General features: G+C 49.7%; 1 protein-coding gene across 2 annotated transcripts in view; it reads right to left on the bottom strand.

Moving 5' to 3' along the window:
* The window catches only part of Nkd1 (NKD inhibitor of WNT signaling pathway 1), a 79,497-nt gene that overhangs the window by 24,658 nt on the left and 27,125 nt on the right, over nt 1–27,714 (bottom strand). Inside the window, exon 4 of one of the 2 annotated variants that reach the window (XM_004664850.2) lies at nt 870–936. The exons of the other annotated variant lie outside the window; for it this stretch is intronic. Coding sequence (XP_004664907.2) covers nt 870–936 — 67 coding nt within the window. The remainder of the gene's footprint in view (nt 1–869; nt 937–27,714) is intronic. 2 annotated transcript variants of the gene reach the window in all.

Here is a 27,714-nt window from a genome sequence, read left to right as displayed (position 1 = left end):
CTCATATGGCAGCAAAGTGGGCTAGATCCTGGGGCCCCAGCCCATCTCCCATGATGGGGTGACTGATCAAGAATCTCAAACAATGCATCTCCCAGTACAGAGTGCCCGCCAATTGCATGCACCTGGGATTCAGTAAGCCTGGGAGGAGCCAGAGAGCCTCCAGTTATAATGGCTCTTGGGATGCATTGGGCCCCATTCCTCGGGTAGCCCCAACTCCCCGCTTGAGGCCTTCTGAACAAGGAGCAATCCCCAGAGACTCTTCATCTTAACTCTGTTCTCTAGTCAGGAACTTTCCCTGGCCAGCACTAGAGGTTCTTAGTCTCTCTGGCTGCTCCATATTAGGTGTCTCTTATGATGCTGAGTAAGGGGCAGAATATGACCCTCAGCGAATGCTCTCAGTATCAGCTGAGCCACTGCTGGCAACTCCACAGTGACAGACCTTGCTCTCATTCTACTAATGTGGACACGAGGCTCTAAAGATGCTATGCCCAAACCAGTGTCCCCAGCTCTATAGTACAGCACCATTTTATTTATTTATTTATTTAGAGAAAGGAAGAGTCCCAGTGAGGAAGCAAAGGTAAGAAGTAGGGTGGGCCTGTGTGTACCTGCATGTATGACTCTGTGCCAGGGTACCACACATATGGAGGTGAGATAAACAATGTGTGTATTCAGGACCCGCCTGAGTGGCATCCCACCAACCTGTTATCACTGACACCCTAGAGGGGCAGCTATGACAGTCTGCCAAGCGCCTGCAGCTCCTGGGCCCAGGGCCCAGATGTGACTGCAGACCACAAAGACCTGCACATCCAAGCTGCCACCTTCTGCACTCATGGCCCCTCCACCTCACTGCCATGATGGATCCCATGTACCTTCCAGCCGGAAGTCGTCTTCCTCTTCCTCGCTGAGTGCCTCTCTAGAAGCGTCACCCATGAGCTCCTGGGAAAGACAGAGCAGGATGTTAAGGGAGAGTAGAGCCCAGCAGGAGCTCACCTGGCTGGACTTCACAGGTGGCAGTGAGGGCATGGGGCCAAGATGCTGGGGTGCGGCCTAGTGCATGTGACAAGTTAAACAGGGCGGCACTCCTAGACAGTGTCTTCTTAGCCCACGGGACACCAGGAAATACTGCCCAGGACCCCACAGCTCCTTGAGAACAAGTCCCCTTCCCCTTCCAGAACTGTCAGCTAAGATAGATAAGGTGGGTTTCCAAGAGGCCATGGGGCCTGCTATGCTCTATGCTGGGTCTCTACTGACCTCAACCAACACAATACCTTCCCCCAACAGCCCACACTTTCCCATGCTATGGCTCCGGCCAGTCCTTATTCAGGCCTCCACATCTTGCCCATGACCCAACTTCCTAGTCACGAGTCTACCCTGGCATATGCTTTGCCTGTTCCCTCTCTAGTGAGTTAACAATATCTGTCATGGACCAACATGGCAAGGGGCCCCTATTTATAGCCTCTTCAATATGCCATTCAAATACTGACAGGTTAGCAAGGGGAGTTTCACTGGTTCATAGGAAATGTTGGAGATGTCAAGAGACTAAAGCCCCAACTCTATGACCCACCTCAGGAAGACTAGAGTTACAGAAAAAGCTAGACAATATCTGGTCAGACTCGTCTATTTATTGGTACTCAGCCCAAAAAGAATTTTGTGGGGAAAAGAAAAAAATTTTGTGATCAAAGATGATTGTTTGAGGCAAAGCTAAACAATGCCCCTTACTGAAGGACTTGTCAGGGCCATTACTGTGGTCGGCACATGAATCTCCTTATGCTGGTATATATCCCAGCACCATATGGGTGGGATTCACCGTCCTAGGATCTACTTTGGAATCTGGGAGCCAGATGAGGCTGGGGAATATTACACGTTCTCTCTTGCAGTGCTACAACCAAGCTTTGGAAGCATGTCTCAATGCCAGGAAATAGCAAGCAATACAAAGCCCAAATGCAGCAGCTGTTAGCAAGACCTCTTTGTGAGCAATAAAATAAAAAGCCCCAAACCCTGTAAGCCCACATGCCTAAAAAACATCCAGGCTGGTGTAATGGTCCACAGAGAAAAGACACTGTGCATAGAAGGTGACCCGCTGGCCAGGGTTGGAGGGAGGGCGCTTCCTGTCTCAGCTTTTGTTTTAGAGACAAACAGTTCCCATCTGGGTCTGCAGCTGGCTAGATCATTCTAGGCCACTGTACTCCTTCTTCAAGGTAGTTAAAACCTGCCATCCCCGCTTTCTCAGGTGTTCCATTTACTTCAAAACCAGGTGACTTTCTTCACTCTTCTCCTCTGCCAATTATAGTCACGGAACACTTCCTGGGCTTGTAACCTGGCTGTTTGTGTTAACAAAGCCAGAGTTGACAGGGAAGCTAGAGATAGTGACAGAAAAAGGGACTCACAGGTGTTATCATCAGATGACAGGGATGCCCCAGCAGCCAATTAAAGCCTGGCTTTCATGCTACAGAGATGGCTGGCATCTGCTCAACCCCTGAAAGGTTGGAGAAGAGTGCTTCCTACAGGAGCAACAATGGGCTTCAAGGGGACCAAGCCCTTTCACACTGGGATCCTCCACAGAGGCTGTACTCAGCACTGACCTCAGCCGCCCTGGATGTACTATGGTGAGGCCACCAGCAATGATGAGTCTTTTGAGGCCCCGTGATGTTTACTGGTACTATTTCACCCCAACAAGGAAGCCAGAGGAACCCTCTACTGACACCCATACATGTTCACCTGGGCTAGGCTCTTCTGCTCTATAAGCCACTGCAAGTGGCTTCCTCAGGCCACAGACCATGGCCAGTGGAGTCACATTACCACTTTATGTGTGGAGACACCCCAGGGCTGGTGGCACACAATATCCATGGTCCTCACAGTTGAGGTCACTAGCCTCAGGGCACTGTGGGCTATTGAGCCAACCAAGGATCTCATCCTGCCTTGGGCCCCCCTTGCACTTGGACCTTAGTGTACTTATCTATAAAATGGGCCCAGGACTAAACACAGTATGGTAAGACAGCTGACACTCACTGGACACTCCCCGTGTGGCAGGCATGTTAATGTCATCGTGTGTTAAATAAACTCCTTTGCTCATCACAACAGCTTTTCTCTATTCCTCTCTCCAGGAATAAATGATTTACAAATTGTAAAGATGTGATCATTGCTATTAAAGAGGCCCAGTCTTCAAGGGTCACAGGACAAGCAAACAAGCTGCTAACAGCAGCTGAGGTGAAGCTCAGTGACAGAAGGCCTGCACAATATGCACAATGCCCTGCATCCCATCCCAGCGCCTCAAGGGAAAGAGGGTAGGAGGGGAGGGGAGAGGATCTGAGGGAAGGGAAGACGGGGAAGGAAAGGGGGGGAATAAGAGGAGTTGAGGGAAAGTGAGGGAAGAGGAAAGGGGGAGGGGAAGACAGGGGCTGAGGGAAGGGGAAAAGGAAAGGTAGGGAGAAGAGGGAAGTCTTGCCCCCTCTTTCACCAGCACCCCTGGTACATGAGTGACACAGATAGATCCTAGCAAGGAGCTCTGGAAGGTTCCAACATCATATGAATTTAAATGAAGAAAAGGTTGCCCAGGCCCACTCTAGACCCTCAGCTGGGCTAGGAAACAGAACTTGGCTCCAAACAAACTTGGGACATACAGACAGGATGAATGTTGAGTTTAAGAACAGTCTGGGCTACACAGTGACTGAGGCCAGTCTGGGAAACCCAGTGAGACCCTCTCTCTAGACAGAGCCTAAACTGGGACCTGGCTAGCAGGTTCAGTGGTTCAGAGGCCAAGTACTTTGCTTGTCAGTGGGACTCACCCGCACAGCTCCTCTTTCCCAAGGCAGAGGGCCTGGTCCTGTCTTCTAGCCTCAGCATCCTTCTGTGGCTTCCCACAGGTGCTTCTGGGAGCTAGACACTTAAACCCCTTCACTATGAGCCCCCCAAAGGGCCTGGAGCAGGAAGGGGGGAAGGAGCATGAAGGCAGAATCAAGATGTCCTCAGTGCAAACCTGAGCTCAGCTCAAACAAGCTACATCCCACAGAGGCAGCAAGAGACTTGCGGGGTTGCAGGTATGGACAATGCTGCTCCCCAAAGCCACAAGAAAATCCCAGCACCAGAAATGGAATACCTCGCAGTGAGCTGTTGGTCATGGAGGTCCATGAGGCCCCCAAAACAATACAGGCTACTGTCAAGGTACTTGGTTGCCCACCAGAACTAGATGGTAAGACCCTATTCTGAAGATACCCTGTGGTTTGGCTGAAGGACACTGAGAAATCAAGTGACCTAGAAACCTCCTGACTACTGGCTAGCTGTCACAGTGTTGGAAAGTGCTATGCAGACCGCTGGGGGGCAGAGTCATCAAGTCTTTATAAATGCCGTGAGCCATACAACCAACAAGCCAGGCAAGATGCACCTACTGGTGCACTGGTGACCTATTATGGGGGTAACCAATTGATGATTGGATCTAAGACCCATTCCATGGGAAGGAATTTGTGCCTGGCACTGAAAGTTAATCAAAAGCCCATGGCTAGGAAGATGATAGGTCTTAGGAATGAAACTACTGCTGCTGTTTGGCTATAAAGGATATGTTGTACTCAACAAGTTGCCCTCTAATCACTTATGTTTATGCTTATAGAGTAGTGCTGCTCTTGTCTTTGGTCAGAAAAGTTTCTTTGGCTGTTGGCAGTAACTACTGGGGAGACTGTCAAATGCTCAGCATTAAGTGAGACATCTGCATCCCACTCTTCAAAACTTAGGGAACACTGCAAAAGTAGACTATAGAAACTGTAGCAGGCAGAGGATGAGGAGTGCTTTGAAATGCTGTCTTCTGGATATGAAGCAGTTCTTGTATTACGTCCTCACAGCTACTGTCACTGCCTGCCCAAGACATTTCACTACAGACAGCGGAGGAGGGCAAAGACATCAAAATAGAAGGACTAGTTGGAAGGAAGGTATTCAGTGGAAAGGGAAGGATATGAAAGGGGATCACGATCAAAAAAATTATGAAAATTGTCAATAATTTTTTTAATAAAAAAAGACTTCCAATGGGCTGTAGGGATGGCTTAAGGCATTTGCCTGCAAAACCAAAGAACCCAGGTTTGATTCCTCAGGAACCATGTAAGCCAGATGCACAAGGTGGCACATATGTTTGGTGTTCATCTGCAGTGGCTGGAGGCCCTGGTGCACCCATTCCTTTTCTCTCTTCACCCCTTTCTGTCAAATAAATAAAAATAAATTAAAAAAAAATATTTCCCAGGGTGGCTCTAAGTAGCAAGACAGCTACTACAGAGCAAGTGGTCAGCCTTGAGGAAGTCAGGGGCAGGTGCTGCCGGCACAGCAGTTACTGTTTACTGCTTCCTCCTCTCTTGTATCAGTGATAGCTTCCACACTTGACTAGGAGGCACTAAGCCGCTCACTAGCCTGAGCTGCCCTCCCATGGCAATTACTGTGAGGCAGTCCTAAGTGATTATGCCCACTTTACAAATGAGAAAATCGAGGCACAGTGACTAGTTAACTGATGTGCCAAAGATCACACAGCTGACCACCAGAGTTAGTGCCTGCTCCTCACCACTGCACCCCCTTATGAGAAGTCTGAGTGTTGGAACTGATATGCAGTATCCCCAGTTCATTGATTCTTTTGCTTTACTTAGCCTCTGTTTTGACCTCTAAGGCCCAGAACCTAGGGTCCCTCTCCTCTGTCCTCCAGAACCGTGGTTTCAGTCTTGCTCAGATGGAGACCCTACTGGATCCCCAGAGGCTGGTTCAGTGGCCTCCCAGGACACATGATCTAGATGTGCCTCCGTTTTTAAAGTTGCAGTGCTGTCCCTTTGTTGGCTCTGGGGAGTCCAGCCTCTGCCCCTCGCTAGGCCCCAGGAAGAATGTAGTTCCTCTGTGTATTGGTGTGTGGCCAGCCTAGTCCTGAGCCCAGAATTGCAAGTACAATGCCTTATAAGGCCTCCAGGATGGAAAACCACATCAAAGTGGGGCCTTGGGAAGCAAGCTGCTGCTAGCTGGGGATTTTCCTCTTTGTCTTTGGAACTGCATACTCCTGAACTTAGTCCCCCCTTCCCCCACCATCCCCATGACCCCAGCACGTCATCTGTCAATCTTTCTGTTCTCTAAGGGCTAACAGATGTGGGTGCCATGTGGTTTCGAAGTGTACTCCTGCTGCCCACAAAACATGGTACCATGTTCAAATACCAGAAATGCATGGGGCTGGGATGCTAGGGAAGAGGGGGCTGCCCAGGCCAACCAGAACCCTCACATCCAAGCAGCGTGTCATGAGCCACCCCTGGAAGTGCCTGGCAAGTTCTCTCTTTGCTCACTCTGCAGAGATAACAGTCAGCCTCGTGCCCAGCAAATCCACCTCCTGTGGTAGTATCAGGAGGCCCATTTGAGTTCAGTGATGGTCAGGACAACACCATTCCTACTGGCCAACAGTCGGACCCTCTGAAGGCCGTCAAAGAATGCTGTGCTGGTCCGTCACAGTGGAACACCACACAGTGAAGCAGAGGAGTGAGGCTAACCCGTCACACAGGGTGCGTCCCAAGGGGACACGCATTAGGGACACAGTATTGCTACATACTGCACACCTAAGAAACATCAACCACAGATGGGACCATGAGGTGCACCAGAGAAAGGAGGAGGTCACCTGCAGGGAAGGAAAGGACAGCAGAGACACAGGACGTGAAGAAGTCCCAGCCTTATGAGAACTGTTCTAATGCTCAACAGATGAGTACAGTGGTAGCTTGGGATTCATGGGGACTGGTTCCAGGACATCCAAATCCTCCAACTCTTGAATCCCTCACACAGAACAGTATAGTATTTGCATAGAACCTACCTACACACGTCCCCTGAAGTGTTTAATTATCTCCCAATGACTCATAAAGCCTGACACAAAGTATGTGCTATGTAAACAGCGTTACACTGTATTGTCTAGAAAAAGAAGTCTGTACACATTCAATACAAATGTAGTCTTTTCCCTGAATATCTTCCATGGGGAGCTGGCTAAATCTGTGGTGCAAAATGGATGGAGATGGAGGGCCAACTGCACACTCACATGTTACTTGGGTAATCAAACCCTGATTTAACAAAATCTCCGACAATTAAAAAAAAGGTGACAGAGTAAGTTGGCACCCTCCAGGCATTGGCCACCTCATGTCGAGAATCAGCAACATGCCCAGGTGAGGAACACGGTCCTTCACTGCGGAGCTCCTGGGGTCCCAGCTCCGACCCCATCAGCAGCACTCATACTCAGGAAGCAAGAGAAGAAACAAGCTCCCTGTCTGAGCCTCCCTGTCTGTGTTTGGCATACACCTCTAATTCATGGACCAATCTGTCCACCCAGCTGCTTCTTCCCCAGGCCCCACAAAGCTTCTCTGGCTCTAAAGCCCACTCTACCCATGAGTGCTACCAGCTACAAGAGCTGTAAACTGTCACCCCAGGCTGACAATGTGCAACATGTGAGCTTGGGATGCAAAGTTGGTTGTTATCAAGGGCTTGGGAGATGGGATGCAGGGCCTTGTCTCCAGAGACAGAAGGAATTTGAACTCTTTCCTCCCCAGAACAGCTTCAGAACTGAGGCCCCACTGAGCTGCTTCTAAAGATAAATGACATTGCTCCTCAGATGGGCCGAAGTGTGAGGTAGACTCCTCAGCCCCTCCTGTAGCCTTGCCACAGCCTTAAGTCACCGGTGGTGGCTCTTGGTCCTATTGCACGAGCACACATCCCTCCCCTAGGGCCCCTGTGGCAGTAGTGAGCTGACACACCTGCCTCTCTGGGGCCATGGCTACATCTCAGCTTGGCTCCAAGAGTCAGATGCTCCCATGGAGACAGGCATCAGGAATGAGAGGTCAGCACAAGACAGGTCATGAACTGAAGCAAGCTCCTCATGACAGGGTCCTGGCTGTCCTGTTCTGAAACCATGTCCAACACACACTGGATAAACATGACAAATGTCAGTTGGATGGAACTTGCGGCCAAGCCCACTGCACCTGCTTTGTAACCTTGGGACAGTGACAAATGACATTACACTGTCCTCTTTGCTTGCAGCAACTCAAGTTTAACTTGTCACTTGCTGTAAAAGTCCTAACTCAGACCCAGGACCAAGCTGCAGCTTCCATAAAAGTAAATAAATAAAAAGATCCAGGGCTGGAATGATAGCTTAGCAGTTGCCTGAGATACCTAAGGACCCAGGTTCAATTCCCCAGTACCCACGTAAGTCAGATGCCCAAGATGGTGCATGCATCTCAACTTTGTGTGCAATGGCTAGAGGCTGCATACCCATTTTCTCTCTCTCTCTCTCAATCTTGCTCTCTCTCTCTTTCACACACACACACACACACACACACACACACACACACACACACAAATAAAATATTTAGAAACACAGATCCAAGTCCATGACACACCTTGGAACTGGGGGTAGCCCCTCCAGTCTCTAGCTGGCCCTGACTACGGGCTATGCAGAATAGGGAGACAGCTCTCAGGCACTTGTAGGGCTGGCCCTCTGCCTAGGCCCACAAGGAGTAGCCTTCCCGGCTCCAGAGACATGGAGTGGTGATTAAAATTCCTTGCATCGCTCCTATTTTTATCTGCCTGGGATATAATCAGAACGCTTGGCACTATGTCCCCCGCCAGCTCCCCATGGCTAGGATACAGCTGAACTTGCAGTCTGGGGCTCTGGGTCTGCTGCTAGGAAGATGTCCATCCTAGAGGGGCAGTAGAGCTCTGAGAAGGATGTCAAGCCCCAGACTTCACAGGGCACAAACGACCTCAGAGATGGCCTTGCACACCTCTGGCCCCAGGCAACCACGTGTCAACAAAGTGCACTCTCATTTGACCTGGTCTTGCCATAAGTAATAACATTTCTGAAAATCATAGGTGGATGTGAGTCCTCACTATCTGTTTCATTTGTGGGCATTTATGTGTGTTAGTATAAGTGCATGTATATGGATCAAGGCTGGAGGACAACCTCCAGTGTCATCCTCTGGAATGCTGCCCACCTCCTTTGAGATAGTATCTCTCACTGGCTTACCAACTAGGCTAGATAGACTGGCCAGCCAGAAAGTCTCAGGGGCCACCTGTCCCTGCCTCCAGTATTGAGATTGCAGAGGCACCACCATACCTGATATTTTACATGGGCATGGGGATTGAATTCAGGGCCTCATGCTTGTGAGGTTTTTGAAGGACAGCTCATATTAAACACATACAATCATTAAAATACCACATGCCGGGCTGGAGAGATAGCTTAGCAGTTAAGACACTTGCCTCCAAAGCCTAAGGACCCATGTTCCATCTCTCTCCAGATCCCATGTAAGCCAGAGGCACAAAGGTGAGGCAAGCACAAAGTCGCACATGCCCACTTGGTGGTGCAAGTGTCTGGAGTTCAAATGCAGTGACCGAGGCCCTGGCACACCAATTCTTTCCCTATCTTTCCTCTCCCTCTGTCTGTCTCTCTTTCTCTCTAAAATAAAAATGAAATTAAAAATACCATATGTCCACTACTTGCTACCTCCAGTTCCAAGCCCCAGAAGGTGGCCCAGGCTTTGAAACTGACAAAATGTGAAGAGTCCCACACTGAGGTCTTGCCCCACTGAGGCTGGTTCCAACAGGAGAAGGAAGTAGACTGACAGTGGACAAGCCGAGCAGTGGGGAGACCCAAGGCTCTCCCCACAGGTCGAAGGCTTCTGCCTTGGCATGTGGTTTCTAGGCATGGAGAAAAGTTGACAAACAGGGAAACTCCAAATACACCCAAATCAACAGAAAATGGTATATCTTGTCATTAACCAGAATGATCACTTATCCTAAACTGTGGGCATCTATCTCATTGCTTATGAGTGACCTAGGGTAGGACAGACTATCCAAAGCAGGCAGAGCATGGGCTTAGCCAGCATTCTGAGGTATGTCCACAGTGGGAACTGAGAACGGATGGACTTGTTGAGGTATGGGAACACTGAGGTTGTAAGGACAAAGGATTTAGTAAAACAGTAACCAGGGCTTACCAAGTATGACACCTGTTTAGTGTTTTTCTGAGCATCCAGGACTCTCTAGCGAACCCCTCCATAGCCTAGAGGCTAGGCCCATTTCATGTGAGGACAAAAGCTTGGGGTTGATGGGATGAACTGGAATTGGCATCTGGATTGCACTGTGATGCACAAATAACTCCTCCTGCCATGCCTCAGTTTCTCCAGCTGCTGCTAGAGTACTCAGTTTGCTGCCTGGCATGATGAGAGCATCCTGAGCCAGAGATACTGGCCCTTGACCCTGGGGACAGGGTTTTACTGTCTCCCACTGTCCCCACCCTGGGTCTTCAGGGATTTAGACAGCTGGGCAAAGTCAGTCCAGTCCTCAAGCTTCCACAAGGCACTTGGTCAGGCCTCTGTCCTCACTCTCCACCCCACCATCCGCTGACACTGCAAAGCCAATGCCTGCCACAGTGCTCACCTGTCTGGGGACTGGTCTGCACTCAGTACAGCTGGGAGCTGATGACAGAGGGCTAAGGAGGCACTGACCACCATGCAGCTGTAGCTACTGCTGCCAGCAGTTCCTGGCTGGGGGCAGGCCTGCTCTGCCATTAGGATCCAAGCCCATGTTCCCTGCTGAGCAGGGTGGCTGTGAGCCAAGCCACTTATGGCAGATGGCACTGTCAAAAATGCCTCTGCAGGCCCGGGCCACCTCACCAGAGGAAAGGATGTGCATTCTGTTCCAGGACAGCAGCCGGCCCAGCCAGGAGCCAGGGAGCTTGGGACCTCGGAACCACAAAAGCTGGTGATTCTCCTTCAGCCTCACATGGGCTGGGCTTCTGGCTTTGCTAACTAAACACATGCAGCAGGACCCTTTCCACCTGCACGGTCTGCAGACCACATCTTCTGGAGTGGACAGACAAGGGTGTTAGCCACAATCAGGGTGTGCACAACACACTTCACACATACATATGCATGCACGTGCACATGTACACACACCACACACATATGCATGCACATACACATGTACATGGCATACCACACATGCATATGCATGCACGTGCACAAATCCACACATATGCATGTACACATCATACATCACACACACATACAAATAAATCCATACACATACACATGTACATAACACATATACATGTGCATGCACCCACACATGTACAAATCTACACATATGCACACACATGTGCACAACATATCACACACATTTGCATGCACACATGTGTGCACATCCACACACTTGCACACACACATGTACATGATACATGTCACACATATATGTGCATGCACATACACAAATCCACACATGTGTACATACACATGTACATACCACACACGTGCATGCATGTACAAATCCATGCATATGCACATACACATGTTCACAACACACATGTACATGCACATGTACTCATCACACATACACAAGCATGCACATGCACAAAGTCCACTCATCCAGCCCTGAGGCACCACAGAGGTCATCTCCCAGTCAGTCTGCTCCCAGCCCTGCCGAGCCTCCCTTGCAGCTGCCTCCTGCATCCTCTGTCCCACAGCCCAGTGCTAAGAAGCTTCTTGCCACCAGCCATAGGCTAGTGCCTGTGCTGTGCCCCAGAAAGCCATCTGCACTTCACTGGGGTGGATCCTTATACCTCCCCACACCAGGGTGGACCCACCATCCCCACCTACCCAATTCAGGCAGAATCAAGAGGCGAAGCTCTGAGATCCCCAAGACCTCAATTCATTCCAGAACTTAGAAGTGTACGTATAAAATGGAGGCACCAATACAGCACATGCAGGAGCCCCAGACCCCACTGGATCTGAGACAGAGGCACACAAAGGTCACACACAGTGATGGGCACCCGAAGGTCAGAAGTAAGGCATCCTGGGCACACAGAGCTGCTGGGGAGAGCGAGACTCATCCTGCCACGTGATGAGCAAGCTGTGCAGCATCTGTGTGTGTGGACTAGCACAGCCTGAGAGGACGTGGGCCCAGGACATGGCTGCCCGCTGCCTCTGTCAGCAGCCTAGCATTCTGCGCTGCGTTGCTGTGGCATCCTCCCTCCCTCCCTCCCTCCCTCCCTCTCTCCCTCTCTATCTCTCCCATTCTCCTCTCCTTTCCTCTCTCTCAATTTGCACTCCCTTATACTAAATTCATTTTTCAAAAGAGTTTCCATTAAAACCACCATGTGGCACCTGCTATTTTCACCAAACACCTCGAACTTCATGAGTCTTGAACTGGTTCATGGCATACAAGCCTGTCCTCTCTGTGCTCAAACATGGCAATGCCCACCCCAGCCAGACATATGGAGTCACCTGACACTTCTCATCCAACCCTTCCTTCCATCTATCAGTGTATCATGTTGGCTTCACCTTCAAACCAAGGGTGCTCTCACCTTCTCCACATCTCCCATAAGGTCCTGCTACCATCCTACCACATCCGGACAATGCTAATCATTTTCCATTCTCTGCCCTCGCCCCAACCCTGACCCTACACAATTCTCCAAGGTTTTCCCAATGGTCAACAAAACACCTCCAACTCTGCCCATCACCTCCTTGGTAACATCTGTTGCTCCCCATTCTGACAGCTGCAGCAACTACCTTCAAGGTTTTTCTCACCATCACTCTGTCACCTGGATAAGTCTATTTAACATTAGAACTGTTGAATCCAGGTGTGGTGGCACCCACCTTTAATCCCAGCACTCTGGAGGCTTAGGTGGAAGGATTGATGTGAGTTCAAGGAAAGCCTGTGACAAAAGAGTGAGTTCCAGGCCAGCCTGGGCTAGAGTGAGACCCTATCAAAAGAAGGAAGGAAGGAAGAAAGGGAGGGAGGGAGGGAAGAAAAGGAAGGAAGGAAGGAAGAGGGGGGAGGAAGGGAAGGAGACAGAGAGAAAGAAGAAAAAGAAAAGGAGAGAGAAAGTTAAGGGAAAACTACAGCAGCCTCTTCCTCACTCCCTTCCCTTCCCTTTGGTTTTCTCTGACATACCAGGTACACATGCCTCATATGAGGCATGCAGCAAGCATGTGCTGAACAACTGATGCAGCTCTTATATTTACATACTCAGAACATTCCCCACATTTTCTCAAAATAAAAAAGCAAGAGTCCAAAGAATGTGATTGCCTCTGCTAAAATTACCCACATATGTTCCCATGCGTCAGGGTCAGAGACAGAAGGTACCAAACTGTTCCCAGAGACTGTGAAATAGCACTCAGATCACCTAATGTACACCACAACCAGGAGGTGACTCCCATAGGCAGAGGAAAAGAAAGGCACCCCTTATCTTCTAGAAGGACTCACACAGAAGTCAGCCTATTGACTCACAACTTTCCAATGAACTGGAAGGTTCTGCTTCCAGGAGGAATTTCTGGCTTCTGCTACTATGTAGATCCCTGCCCCTGCCCCACTCTCAGCCCACCTAAAACCCCACCAGACCAGTCCTGCTTCTTGCTACTCCCGGTTGTAGATACACTGGAAACTAGGGACTGTAGGTCTCGTGTTTTTACTGCTATGTGATGGTGTGACGCAAGAGGAGTTGGATCCCATAGGTAGCAGGAGGCCCCCTGAGCATGTCACATGAAGGAGAACCTTTCCTCCCATCCCAGCCACTACCACACAAAGTTCACTGTTCTGCTTCCAAGCAACTAAAGAGCTGGAATAAGACTAGGACGGGGGTCCAAGAGGTAGCTGCCTGGCCCTGTGAGGCTGGCTAGTGGCTGTGTCAGGGTCTCTGTCACTAATGGTTTCATACAGGTGTAGGAGAGACAAGGAGGGTTAGAGGCTGCTCAAGATCAGGAGCAGAAGGCAACTGTGTTTGTGGCTCCACCTATCACCCCTGAACTCCCAGCTACTCAGAGAAACCAACAGGCATCACCCTCTTTTACAGTCTTGGGGGCAGAAATGAGGATCTGAAAGAGGAAGCAAGAAAAGGATGCATTTGTGAGAAACCACATTGTGCCCTCTTGTGCAGGCCAGGCTCCTAGAGGACCAGAGTTCACACAGGAGAGGCCACTAAGGTCACAGGATGGCATGAGGCCAGCTAGGTCCTGAGGTTAGAGGTACAGAGCTATGAAGGGACCCAAGACCCACTGGGAATGTACCCCCCAAGAAGTTTAACATAGATCAAATGGATGCTGAACGTGGGGGGTGGGTCATGAATCTCTCACTAACAGTCCATCTTCAGACTTTAACAGGAACCAGAGTCTAGATGAGGAAAGTGAGGCCTCAAATAGAGGTAGGATTTATAGGGTAGCAAAGCCACAGAGTAAGACCCAAAGCAGGAACAACAGAGCTACAAAGATCAGCAAGCTCAGGAGCCCCTAACCCACCCATAGCCAGGGTCAAGCACATCTGAGCCAGCCATTGGGAAGGTGTCCCTCACAGGACTTCTCACACCTTCATGGACTATCTGCATTAGGACCCCTGAGAAAGCCTGTAGCAAGCAGGCTTCTCTAGGCCTTGGGAATGGCCTACTTCCCCAAGGCAGGGCACATAGGGGGCTCCTCATCGCCCTCTCAGCAGCTACCCCCATGAAGATTCCCCAGGGCCCACCCTGGAGCCTAGTTTGTAGATCACCTAATGTACACCACAACCAGGACTCAGAACTGCTGGCGTCATCTACTCCTGAGTGACCCCAAGGTGGGGGGGGGTGCAAGAAACTGAAAGCCCATCATTCACATCTGGACAAACACACTCCAGAGCTCCCTACAAGGCCAGGCTGGAGCCCAGCCTGGGCCAGAAATGGTACCTGTACCTCTTTGCCTGTTCTGTCTCAGGACATCCTTAAGGAACCATGTACACACACACCCTCCCTTAGGCTCTGCCTCTCTGGGATACCTCCCACTGAATTACCACTGGCATTGGAGAGCTCCTGTCCCATGTGGTGGCTTCCCAGGGAGCAAACAGGCCACAGGAAGTCCAGCTGCTTGCTCTTGCAGAAACCAGACAAAGCATCCAACAAGCAACAGTCACACCAAGGCCTGTCCAGCCAAGCAAGGGAGGAGCTGGACTGGCCAGCAGGTGGAAACACATATTTGCTCCCGTCCCTCCTTGGATCTTTGGGAACCTTCCTAAGTATCTCATACTCACTCAAGTCTGCACTCTCAGACATCTAGCCATATAGCAGACTTCATAGATCATACTTTGGGGATCCAACACTGAAGAGCAGCTTTGTTCTTCCCAGCTCCTGTGGTGGTATCTGTGACCCGGAACCCCCCGCCCACCAAGAGTTCATTCTTCCTCCTCTAGGAACACTGATTGTCCTGTCATGCTGTCTTCCACAGGCCTTCTAGATATCACTCATGAAAGATGGGACACTCAGTGTGAGTAGACCCCATACAAGACTGAGGGCAGACATCACATTGGGATTCCAGTATAACAGTATACCAGGGTGCCATGGAGCTTAGGGGGGAACCTTATCTCTGCCTGCTCTCACTGGCCTGCAGCACCATCCAGCTGCTTCCGCCTGGATCCAGCTCTGGCTCCTACTCAGAACACAGGCTGGCATGGCCGGTGGCCTCCAGTAACTCTGTCCTTAGTGTGGCTTTTTACAAAGGGAAGAGACAGGACAAGAGGACCCCAAATGCTTTCTTGCTACAATGTTCATGGTGAACAGCTCACAGACAGTCTACTCTGCTCTCATCCTACCTCTGGTGTCCTTAGGCCACCCCAAAGACTTATTTCTCATTCATAAAGTCACCACTGGAGCTTGTCTGGCTGAGATTGTCTGTCTCAGGAGGCAAAGTTACTTCAAGGACAAGGAAAGAAGTGGGGGATACCGTTGAACATTTTTCTCAACTAGACTTCACAGACCACTCAGCCCTAACACCCTGCACCAATAGCTGTGTCAGCTGCACACAGCAGCTGGACACAAAGGCTGAGGAGCAGCCACAGATTGGTGAGAATCCCACATATGAAATGCTTCAGACCAGATATGCGTTAGATGGGAGCCATGTCTAAATATGACATTCTCTTTGTTGCCTACCTTACATAGAGTCTGACAGTAATTTCACGTGATCATTTTAAAAATTTTAACATGGCCGTCTTTATTTCTTAATGTGTATGTGTGGTGCACATGTGCGTGAATGTGAGCACATGTATGTGTACAAATGTGCACGTGTGTGCACAGGTCAGAGGGCAAGGTATGGTGTCTCCTCAGTTGCTCTCCACCTTATTTTTTAAGACAGGGTTTCTCATTGAACCTGGAGGTCAGTGAATCCACTAGTCTGGCTAGGCAGCAAGCCCTAGGGCTCCACCTTCGTCCAGCTCTCCAGCACTGGTATTAACATATGTCTCACCATGACTGCCTGGCATTTTCTACTGGGGTACTAGAGATCCAAACTCAGGTCCTCGTGCTTGTGTGACAAGTACTTTGCCCCCTGAGCCATCACCCCAGCCTCCGTCATACAATATTTTTAATAGTTTTATGCCAGATGCAAAGCTCCATGGTATAGAATTTTTCATGTGAAGCATCATGGCAGTGCTCCAAAAGTTTTGGAGCATTTCTTATTTCTGACTCAGGGTGCCTAAGCTATACTGCATGGCCTGAACAGCAAAAACCCAACTGGGTAGAACACTGCCCCCCCCCAAATAAAAGACCTAGCAGCCCAACTTGACCATTTGCACCTCAAAAATCACCACCATCAGGTGACTTTTCATATAGGCTGAGCCCTGGTGGCCTACAGGTAGAAGCCATATCAGGAGGTCAGGAGTGTGCTAAATGCCAGGTTGCCTGCACTGTGCCCAGCTCTGCCAACACCTGCTGCTGAAGTGGGCACAACAGCAAGCTCTCCATGGGCAGTATCTAGTTCACAGAAGAGCATGGTGACTGAACAAGGCACCCCTAGCAGAGGCTGAGGCCACGTGCGATGGCTAAACAGAAGAAACGAAGGTGTGTGCCAAGGACGCAAAGCTAAACTTGCAATCAATCAGAGAGGCGGGTCTCTGGGAAATCAAGACTGCTTCTCTCCTTCCTCCTTCCCTCTCTTTCTTTCACAGTGCTGGGGGCAGAACCACTCAGTGCTCCTCGCATTTTGGACAAGCATTCTACCATACCCCCAGACCATAGCTTTCTATTTTGAGATAGGGTCTCACTGAGCTGCCCAAACTAATCTTGAGCTCACAATCCTCCTGCTTCCCCTTCTGAGTACCTGAGATACAAGTTTATACCTTCATATCCAACTTTGGATTCTGCCCAACACTGAGGTCACAGCAAATCAAGAAAAGACCAAGGGCACTGAGGTGGGCCATATGCCACACTAACACCCTTGTGCTTGCTAACTCACTTAACTGTCACAGTAACCATGAGGAAAGCACTGCTATTCTCCCCATTCTACCAATGAGGAAACTGAGGCCAACAGCAGTTAAGAAGCCTAAGCAAGAGACCCAGAAGCAGTATCATGGAGATGTGAGCCCAGACCCATGGTGCCTTTGTCAGGGAGTGTAGTGGCCACAGAAATAGCAGGGAAGCCAGGGTCAGTGCTGGACCATGGATGCTCGGGCTTAGGAACAGCATCTGCTATTGGTGATGTGACTACCTAGATATTGTGACAACTACCGTCGGGGAATCCAACCTGTCCCATCCTCATGTGGAAAGTGCCACTTGCTTGTACAAATTTCACTTCCATAGTGTCAGAATCTTCAAGAACTATAGTCCTTCTGCTACCTGGGCAAGTACAGTGAACTGAGTAGTGAGCATAGCACCAAGGTGCCAGCCAAGGTCTTCCTTCTTGAGGGTGAGTGCTGCCACACATCCCTGGCACTGACAGCCTGGGGTCACTCTAGGCGTGCTCAGCCCTTCCCCCACTGACTCATCTGGCCCGCCCTGAGGAAATATGCCCTGGAGATTCCATCTGCTGATGTAGGTCTCATCAGTCATGCGGCACATGCAGGTCCTACCGCAGGAATCCTTCCCCAGAAGCGTCCATCTTCTGTCAAACCCATTAAGACACAAAGACACTGCACGGCAATGCCTTAAGTGACTGGTTGAGACTCAGAGGCCAACTTGAAAATTATCTTGATAGCCTATATAATAATTATCCCCCTGAGCAATACAATCTGAGGCCACAGTAATAGAAGTATTTCAGCTACATCATGGGAGGTAATGGTTCTTTCTACCACCACAGATTACGAAGGACCCCATCTGGAAAATTAAATTTCATACTCAAAGAAAAGACACATACTCCTGATCTCTTCAAAGTGTGCAACAAGGAATACCAGTTTCTACCCAGTCTAAGGAGTAGCCAGAAATGCAGCCTCGGGCCATCACCTGACCTACTAAGCCAGAATCTGTACTTTTCCCATAATCCTATGCACACTCTCTGGTCTAGAGAGGACAAGAAAGGTGACTACATCATTACAGCTGATATTTTTATACTGAGCATGTTCCAAGTCCTATTTTAATGCATGGAAGTACTTTAAAAAGCCTGAGGTTGGGACCATGACTATCCTCATTTTGTTTATATGTTCATTCACTTACTGATTTTAAGGCTGGCCTTGAACTTCTAATATTCCTGCCTCCACCTCCCAACTGCTAGGACTATAGGCATACACAGCATCATGGCCAGCTGCCACCCCATGTTATAAATGAAAAAGCTGGGGCTGCAGATATGGCTCAGTGGATAAAGTGCTTACCATCCAAGGTGTAAGGCAAGGACTGACATCCACATTTGTCCTCTGACTTCCACAGGTACACTGTAGCATGCATGTAACTGCACACGCGCACACACACACCAATTTTTTTTCTAAAGATGAAAAACTAAGAGTGAGGTTAAGTAACTTCCGCAGAGCTCGGGACTGGCCAGAGCTGGTAGCAGAGGTGTACAAGGGAACTCAAGAGCAGCTGGAGACCCTGGGTGACCTGAGAGAAAGGGTGCAAGCAGCCAGCAATCTGCTTCCTCACGGTCAACAGTGACCCTCCAGCCCAAGCACTACTGGGGTCCTAGACGAGGGCACAGAGCAGCCCTCAGAAAGCAGCAGACTTCATGGACCTCTGACCAGGGAAGGCAGAGAAGATTCTCCTAAATAAGAGCTGTCTCTGTGGCCCAGTAGCCCACATTTCCTACAGAAGTGACTCTCATTTAATGGCAGCTGTTGCCACTGTTCCTGTTGTTCTCACTGCCATTACCAAATTCTAACCAGAGAGAAAAGAAAACTGTTAGGCCACAGTGGTGGCACATGCCTGGAATCACAGCACTTGGTAGGGTCAAGGCCAGTGTGGGATACATGATGAGACCCTGTCTCAAAACAGAAAAGAAAAACTCATAGAGTCACAGACCCCAGGACCCAGTGGTGCAGCTGGGTCAGAACCAGGGTGTGCCACCCTGAGGATGAGGGGCAGGCCCCACTGGGTAAGTGCTTGGCCGCTGGATTCTGGAAGAAAGGAGGCCTTCAGAGAGCCAGCTCCACAGCGTCAGAAGTCAGGCCAGCTTTCCATTCCCAGCATTCCAGTTCCAAGTCCCCAGGCGGTCCTGCTGGCCAGGGCGCTCTGCTCCTTCCAGGGCTGGCTGTACTTCCAAGGCAGCCACTTCTCAGGCCAGGCCAGAATTCCTTAGCTGGCAGGATCTCAGCTCCATGCTGACAGAGCCCAGCTGTTGGGTACTGTCCCTCTGCTCTCTCCAGGCTCTTGTTCAGCTCCTGAGCAGACAACCTGGACTGTCAGCAGCTCTGCCCAACCCTGCCTAGTATTCAGCATCAACACCAGGCAGGGATGTCCATGGCCCCTTGGCAACACAAGTCAGAATCTGAATTTGATGACCAGATTCATCACCTATGCCTGGTCTGTGACTCTGAGGTTTTTTAGAGACAGTGCATATGGTGACTTAGAGATATCCGCGTGCCTGCCCATGGCCTACGGTGACTCCCACATATCCACATGCCCATGGTCTATGGTGACTTCTAGTTATGTGCGTGCCCATGGCCTACGGTGACTTACAGATATCTGCATGCCCATGGCCTATGGTGACTTACAGATATCCATGTGCCCATGGCCTATGATGACTCCCAGATATCCACATGCCCATGGCCTACAGTGACTTACAGATATCCAAATGCCCATGGCCTATGGTGACTGCCAGTTATCCGTGTGCCTATGGCCTATGGTGACTTCCAGGATGGGTGGTATTGAAAATAACAGTTACCACCTACCACATGCCAGGTCTGCATCAGACACTGCCATATGCTTGTCCTCTTTTGAAACCCTTGCACTACCATCCTTTCTATGACTAGACTCATTTTATAAAGAAGAAAATGGAGGTCCCAGATAAACAGTGCCTAAAGTTACATTTGGAAAGTGTCCAAAACTGCACCCCACTCCAGGACCCCTGGGGAGGGAAAAGGCCTTTCAACTCAGTTGTGGCTGACCACTGAATCCGTGGCCCCTATTTGTTCACTCCTCCCCGAATCCACATCCTTTGTGGTGTCCTCAACATGCTGACGCTGAGTTTAACCACATGTGTCTGCTCTAGCCAATGGGATAGGACTAAATGTGATGTAAAATGCAATACTTGCATACTCTACTTCCTATCTGAGTCCTGTCACTATGATGAGGAATGTCTGTTAGAAAGATGTGAAATAGCGCTGGAAAGATAGCTTAGTGGTTACACTTGCCTGCAAAGCCTAATACCCAGGTTCAATTCCCCAGTACCCACTTAAGCCAGAAGTACAAGGTGGCACATTTGTCTGGAGTTTGTTCACAGTGGCTGGAGGCCCTGGCACGCCCATTCTCTATCTGCCTTTCTCTTCCTCTCTCACTCTCAGGTAAATTAAAATAAAATATATTTTTAAAAAGACACTGAACAGAAAATAAAAATGTGTAATATACATGGAAAGGAGACAACTTATTCTGGTCAATTCTATTCCAGACCAGGTAGTTGTCAGCCAATGTGTCAATATTCTGAGAAACATGAGCAAGTCCAACCCAGTTCAGCCCAAACTGGCCCAACCCAACCCTAAATAGCCCAAAACTAGTCCTAATCAACCCTGATCAGGCCTTTCCAGATCATCTCAGCTCAACTCAATCCTGAGCAGCTCAGTCTACCTCAGGCCAATCTGAGCAGTCCAGGCCAACCCAAAAATCCAGACCAGCTCCTATCAGCCTAGATCAGCTATACCCAACTCAGAGCAGCTACACCATCACAAGTCAGCAAAGTGTGGCCAGCCCAAACCAGCTTAGTCCAATCCAGATCAACTCAACTCCACCCAGACCAACACAGGCCAAAGACTCTGCTCCAAGCACTCTGCACCCATTAGGCAAAGTGAGTGGCTGCCTTAGGTCACTCCATGTCTTGGGGTTATTTATTACATATCAATAATGAACAACTATGCCAACTATAGTGGCCATTCTCTTTTGACATAGGAATAACAATTTTCTGAAAATTCACAGGGCAAATAGTTATTACAGAATGAGTAGACTTTATTTCAAATGCTGGAACCAGAAAGAAGTGTCTAGATTTTCTTTCTTCTTCTTTTTTAAATATTTGAATCTATGTAGTAAAATAATATTGGGAATGATATCCAAGTCTAAATACAAAATTCATTAATTCTTCACATGCCTTATAATTGAAGGTAAGTTTACACAATTATTTTTAGTTCATCTGTGTTTTCACTGAAAGCTGCCACACAAGGACAGGTGTGTTATTTTCCATTTGTAGTTTCACATTACTCAAATGTTTCAGATTTGGGGGTATTTTGGAGTTCAAATGTTGGATCCATTTATCACTTGGAGGAGAAGCTCATTGAAACCACAAGGCTTCCTTAATGAGAGAGAGAGCGAGTCATGCGTCCATGTTTAGCTGAGGATCTGTGTTCCAACTGCACCCACAAAGGAGCCAGCCCACAAATGCAGTCACAGATCCATTGCCCGGCATACTGTGGATGGCCCTGAAGTGGACCACATATCACTCCTGTGTTCTCTCACATGCACCCCCCCCCCCCGCCATGGACCAGGGGATAGGACACCTTTCTTCCCATGCCAGACTAACATAAAGCCACCTTTTCTTGGAGTATCTGCTGTGCAACAAACACCCCAAACTTACAGGCCTACACCGCCCCCTTTATCATCTCTCTCAATGCTTCAGCTTACTGGGCTCTGCTGAGCAATTCTGTGGGTCCCAATTGAGTCATTGGAAAATCGGCTGGGTGGTACTCCAAAGGGGCTCACTCCATGCCTGAAGGCCTGGCAGGGAGGTTGGGATAACTGGGCCTCTCTCTTGCTCCATCCTGACCTCAGAGCACATCCTCTCCACAGAACTGCTCCTGGTGGCTGCTCTAGCAAAGTGTCTGTACTTCTCATTGGTAGCTGAGGGTTCAGTAGCACAAAGCTGAAGCTGCAAGGCCTCCTCAGGTGTCCTTCCCACTGCCTTCTAATGGTCAAAGCAGTTCACAGCTTCAAGGCAGGAATTTGTGCAGCACAATCTCTGGCGTCCTCTACAGTCTAGCCCCGAGTCAGTGCTGCCCAGGTCCTCAAGCATAGCAGCAGGGAGTTTTAGCTCCTAACCCTCAATGGGCAGTGAGCCTTGGGTCCGCAGTAGACATCCAGAATCAGCAATGGAGTGTTTCCACCAGACTGATGGCCAGCACATATGATGTGCATCAGGATGAAGGCAACACCCTCAGACCCCAGGACTGCTGCTGAGGCCTCTCCAGAATGAGTGTGTGGGAGACCACTCAAAGGCAGTACAACCCTGCCTGTGCACATGTGGGTGTCTGGGAGATAACAGGCCATCGCCTTCTTTGCTAAGACCCCAGTCTGGAAACAAGCACCTGCAAGGTCCAGACTCCTCAGAGGACCTGCTCCCTCTCTCAGGGCACAAGTGGCTTTCTTGTTGGCTTGGCACCAGGCACAGCTAAGGGTTTACCATCGGGAGAGCAGACCAAGAGAGACCTTAACTATTTAAATACAATCAGTCAAGGTATAATTCGTGGACAGCTCCAAATGCAGGATCTGAAGGCTATTGACACTAATAGACTAATTAGCTGAGACATCCTTGGGCAGGCAACACGCTCAGGCCTTCCAGAAACATCCCAAAGAGCTCTGAAGATCAAGGCTGGCATCTGGCTCATGAGGTGTCTCACTATGGCTGGGCAGATGCATTACTGGGAGGAAGTACTCCTTGGCACAATCGCCAGGCATCCTTGCCACCACCCGTGAGAACCAGTCTGGCAGCATCTAAGTCCTGGACACAACATACTTCACTCTCGGCTATGAGAGGCATGCTCCCTGCCTCCTGTCTCCTGCACTTCCCAGCCCTTTCCAAGTTAGGATAAAGGACATGCACACCCACATGCACAATTCTGTCTTCCCAGAGCCTACCGTACTCACCCTGTGGGCTCACAGAAAATAGCGCATGACTATGGGCTGGAAAACTAGCTTTATGGAAGCGCAAATACCCACAGCCACAGACCCAAAGAGTAGGCACTGGCTGCTTTGGCAGCTTTCTCCATTCAAGCCGCAGGGGTCCCACACAGTGAGGAGGACTTCAATCCTCAGCACAAAGGTGGGAGAAGGAGACACCTCAGCAGAAATGAACCTGCTCACTGGGAAGCCTTGCGTGTGTCTGGCGCAAAGTACAACATAGGTGCTGGGATGAACAAGAGGTGGCACCCAAAGTAGATCACCCCAACCCTACAGCACTGTCTCCAAGGGATTCCCAGGCCAGACAAGCCTGGGAAATGGGTTACAATGTAGGAGGGACAGAGGTACCCCCAATAAAAAGCACAACAAAAATTAGTGCCATAAAGGCTGTGAGAAGTCCTATAGTAATGAAATCTCATTGACTATTGCACCCACTGTTTCCCAAGCTTATGTTCTGCTTTTCTTCAGTCTAGTGGGATCATGTGTTTGAGAAAGACGATCTACAGGAAACAACACACTGCACAGGGAAAGTCACAAGCTCCATTCCCATCCCGTAGGGGATAAGTTCCTTCAACAGAAGTGGGCAGGCTTTACCATTTGCCCAGGAAGCACAGTAGCATGTTTGATACCCATGAAGAAAACAAGATCTCATTTCTCCTAACATAAATATGCAGCTTCTCTCTCCAACCCCAGCAGCCATCTGTGATTGCAAGATTTTTGTATATGAGACAATTAGGAATACTTAAAAGAAGCATCTCTGTAAGAAAAAAAAAAAGTAGGGGACAGAACAATGAAGAAAGGCAACAGGGAGAGAAACAAGAGAAATAGGCCTGTCGGGCCCTGAGGAGAGGCTCTGGGGTCACAGCTACCCTCTGCTCTAGCTCAATGTTAGCAGGCCAAGGAGTCAAGGTGTGTGGTATGGTGGTACACACCTGTGATCCCAGCACTCAGCAGGCTAAGGTAGGAGCGTGGCCACTTGAGGCCAGCCTGGGCTATATAGAGAGACTCTGTCTCAAAAACATCAAAGGCTGGGGATGTAGCTCAGTGCCAGAACACTTGCTTAGCATGCAAAGGCTTTGAGTTCCATCCAAGTATGGCAACAAAAAGGAAAAGGAGAAGAAAAGAGAGAAGGAGGAAAAGAAAGGAGGAGGAGGAAGAAGAGTTGTTGTTAAGACCAGGGATACCAGCTTTTCCCATTTTAAAACAGAAGTTCAAAATCTTGACTTCTAAGTGAAACCTCACATTTTTAAATATGGGTCACACGAAACCTTCCTGGGGACATATTCAGACTGTCAGGTTGCAAACTCTGCCAAGCAAAACACAGTGATACTAATTAACAGTTACTGTCACCTAGTCCCCAAGCTTCCCAGACAAGAGACCCCCCGGCGGACAAAGTCTTAGTGATGCGGCGCACTCACTCTCACTGCAGTCTCTCACATGCACCTGGCACAGCCCTGTGTGTTCCTGCTGTGATGCCACAACATAAGGGCCTCCCAAAGATGGGAATCCCTGGCATGATGCCTTCTCCTAGAAGGGGTGAGCCAGGGAAGTGGCAAGTAGTGGGAGGTTAAGGGGACCCATCATAGTCCCATGATAACATTAGCCAAGGTCCCTTCCACAAGCAGGTTTTGAACTCAAAGTAAGAAATATAAAATGTACATGCGGAGATCAGCAGAGGCAGATGTCCCCCACAGACCACCCATGGTCAGGTGGCTTGATGGCAGAAGCACAGTACACAAGAGAACCTGACAGTCTCCCAGTGGTCCACATGGCCAATGCTTCTTTGAACACCCCATTTCACTCCCTTACCTTCCTATGCCTTTCCTGTTTCATTCCATGACAAAGTTTCATGCATCCCAGGCTGGCCTCAAACTCTCTATCCTCCTACCTCAGCCTTCTAGTGCTGGGATTACAGGCAAGTACTCCCATGCCCAGCTGTTTATTTTTAAAGATGAGTCCATGGACATAAACTTTCTTTTCCTAGGGAGACACAGTGGTACATATTCCTATAGGTAAATGTGGCCCCTATCAAGATTCAGGGAACTCTATCTGGTCAGGACACTGCATAACTCATCCAAACACGGGCAACTGACTCATGCCCTCCCTGAGAACGTGCTACACCCAATCAAAGAACAGCGCTAATTGGAAACCTAGGTCTGCTGGTTTTCTCTATGCTCACAAACCTCGATTTTTATGTTGTGTCTCCAATTTTTAAATGTGTCAACTTCACTTTTTTTCAGTGCTAGAAATAGAATGCAGGACCTCACACATGCTGAACCAGTGCCCTACCACTGAGCTACACCCCCAGTTAGATCTTTTATGCTGTGAAAGCCACAAAACACATGGGCAGGTGACTAGCAGTAGCTTCCACCAGCCCTCTGCTAAGTCCAGATGGGAAAACAGATTCTCTACTTCTCAACACGGAGCCCGAGAGGCCACGCTGTGACTTCATGGCCCAGGAAAGAGCCGTGGGTGTAAGTGTGGGCACCATATACAGTAAAGACAGAGACTGACTAGGACCCCAGCCACTGCTGGGGAATATCATTTCCTTTCATCTGCCTACTATGCCCAGGAGCCCAGAAGCGCCTCCCTTGGTAAGGGCCCACCTCCCTTTCTCCTACCACCTGCTGATTCCCGGGGCTGGTGCTGTTCATGTAGAACCTCAGTACCTGCCTGGAAGCCAGTGAACCTCTCAGAGTGGACATGTCCCCTTCAGGAGACCCCTCTTCCCCTTGGCCCCCAGGCTACAAGGCAAGAATCTGGGTTAGTAGGCGGAGGCAGCAGAGTCTAATAAACCTCAGACTACTCCAACTTCACTTCTTGGCTAAGGATGGACGGACACACACACACACCCACATACCCTACTTACCGTGTCATGAAACAGCTTTGCAGGCCTCTGAAGAGAGGCCTCAGAAGTCGTTATTGTACCCAGCTGCATTAAATCAAGCTGTGAGAAGCGCCGGGTTATGCTTTTCAAGTGCGCCCTGAGCCAATCTGTTGTTTAAAGGGAAAAGGAAAAAGTTTCCGAGGCCTCCATAAATCCTGAGGAGAGGAAGTTTCAAACTTGGGTGTTCACAGTCCGTGGCCCCCGCATGGAAACAACTTGGTTTCATGTATTTCATTTTACTCTTCAAACTTTAGTTCTTTCAACTTTTTATTTTTATAGGGCTCAGAAGAAAAGGGAGACGGGGCCATTTGCTCACTAAGAGCCAAAGAAAACCCCAGCGCCTCCCTCCCAGGGCCTCTGCCTGAGACAGCAGTGAGGTGGGGACATGGGGAGGCCCGGCTGCTGGCACACCTCGTGCAGCTCCTCCTGCTCTCCTCCTGCCCGCTGGAGGCCACTCCTGCAAGGCCAGCTACTAATTAGCTCCAATAAAATAATTCAGGCCACTTCTGGGGAGCAGAGAGCAGGAAGGACTATCACTCAGCTGTGGCCACCATCAGCAGTAGCAGGAACAAAATGGAGCCTCTCCAAACCCAAGGCAAGACTCACCAAGCCCTGAGGAAGCCTAAATTTAGTCCCTGGGGAGAACTGGCTATGTGTGCCTAGCCAGAGCATGGTGGGGGGTGGGGTTCCCAGCAGCCTCCCAGGATACCTCAACCCCAGGGTTGACTTTGCATGTGTCTATGTACACTGCTGGCCAGGGCCTGGCCCTAGTTTTCCAGGTGCTGTCCACCCAAACTAGGCAAGGTAACTCTACCCATTTGCCAGGTGAGGGAACTGAGTCCCCAGAGCAGCAGCAGAGAGGCCAACTGGGCACAGGCAGCCCAGAGTTCACACCTGACCACAGGTTCCACCTCTAATGCCAAGATGACCTGGAAGAAAGTACTTTGCCATTGAGTCTCAGTTTTGCTAACTGCAAAATGGAAGTGAGAAGGCCCGTTCAAAAAGACTTGAAAAGGGCTGGAGAGATGGCTTAGCCTGTGAAGCCTAAGGACCCCGGTTCGAGGCTCGGCTCCCCAGGTCCCACGTTAGCCAGATGCACAAGGGGGCGCACGCGTCTGGAGTTCGTTTGCAGAGGCTGGAAGCCCTGGCGCGCCCATTCTCTCTCTCTCCCTCTATCTGTCTTTCTCTCTGTGTCTGTCACTCTCAAATAAATAAATTAAAAAAAAAAAAAGACTTGAAAAGACACAACATGTTACAATGCATGCGTGCACACACGTGCTTTATATGCATCTGTATGTGCAGGCCCTCTGAACAACAATCCTCAGAGCTGTTGTCTGTACCCACTCTGCCCCAGTGGCCACACCACCCTACCTCTCTTTGGGGGACCACAACCCTTTCTCTTGCCTGGTGGTGAGAGCTGGCGTGGCACTTTCTCTAGAAGTCCTCAGACACCAGGTCTAACAAGCCACTGGTTTCTTTCCCTCCCCCAGGTGGCTGGGCTGCTTTACAAGGGGAAGAACGGCCAGCAAAACTCAGT

This window comes from Jaculus jaculus, chromosome 1 (genome assembly GCF_020740685.1).
Source record: "Jaculus jaculus isolate mJacJac1 chromosome 1, mJacJac1.mat.Y.cur, whole genome shotgun sequence".
NCBI lineage: Eukaryota > Metazoa > Chordata > Mammalia > Rodentia > Dipodidae > Jaculus > Jaculus jaculus.
This window is presented reverse-complemented; position numbering and strand designations above follow the sequence as displayed.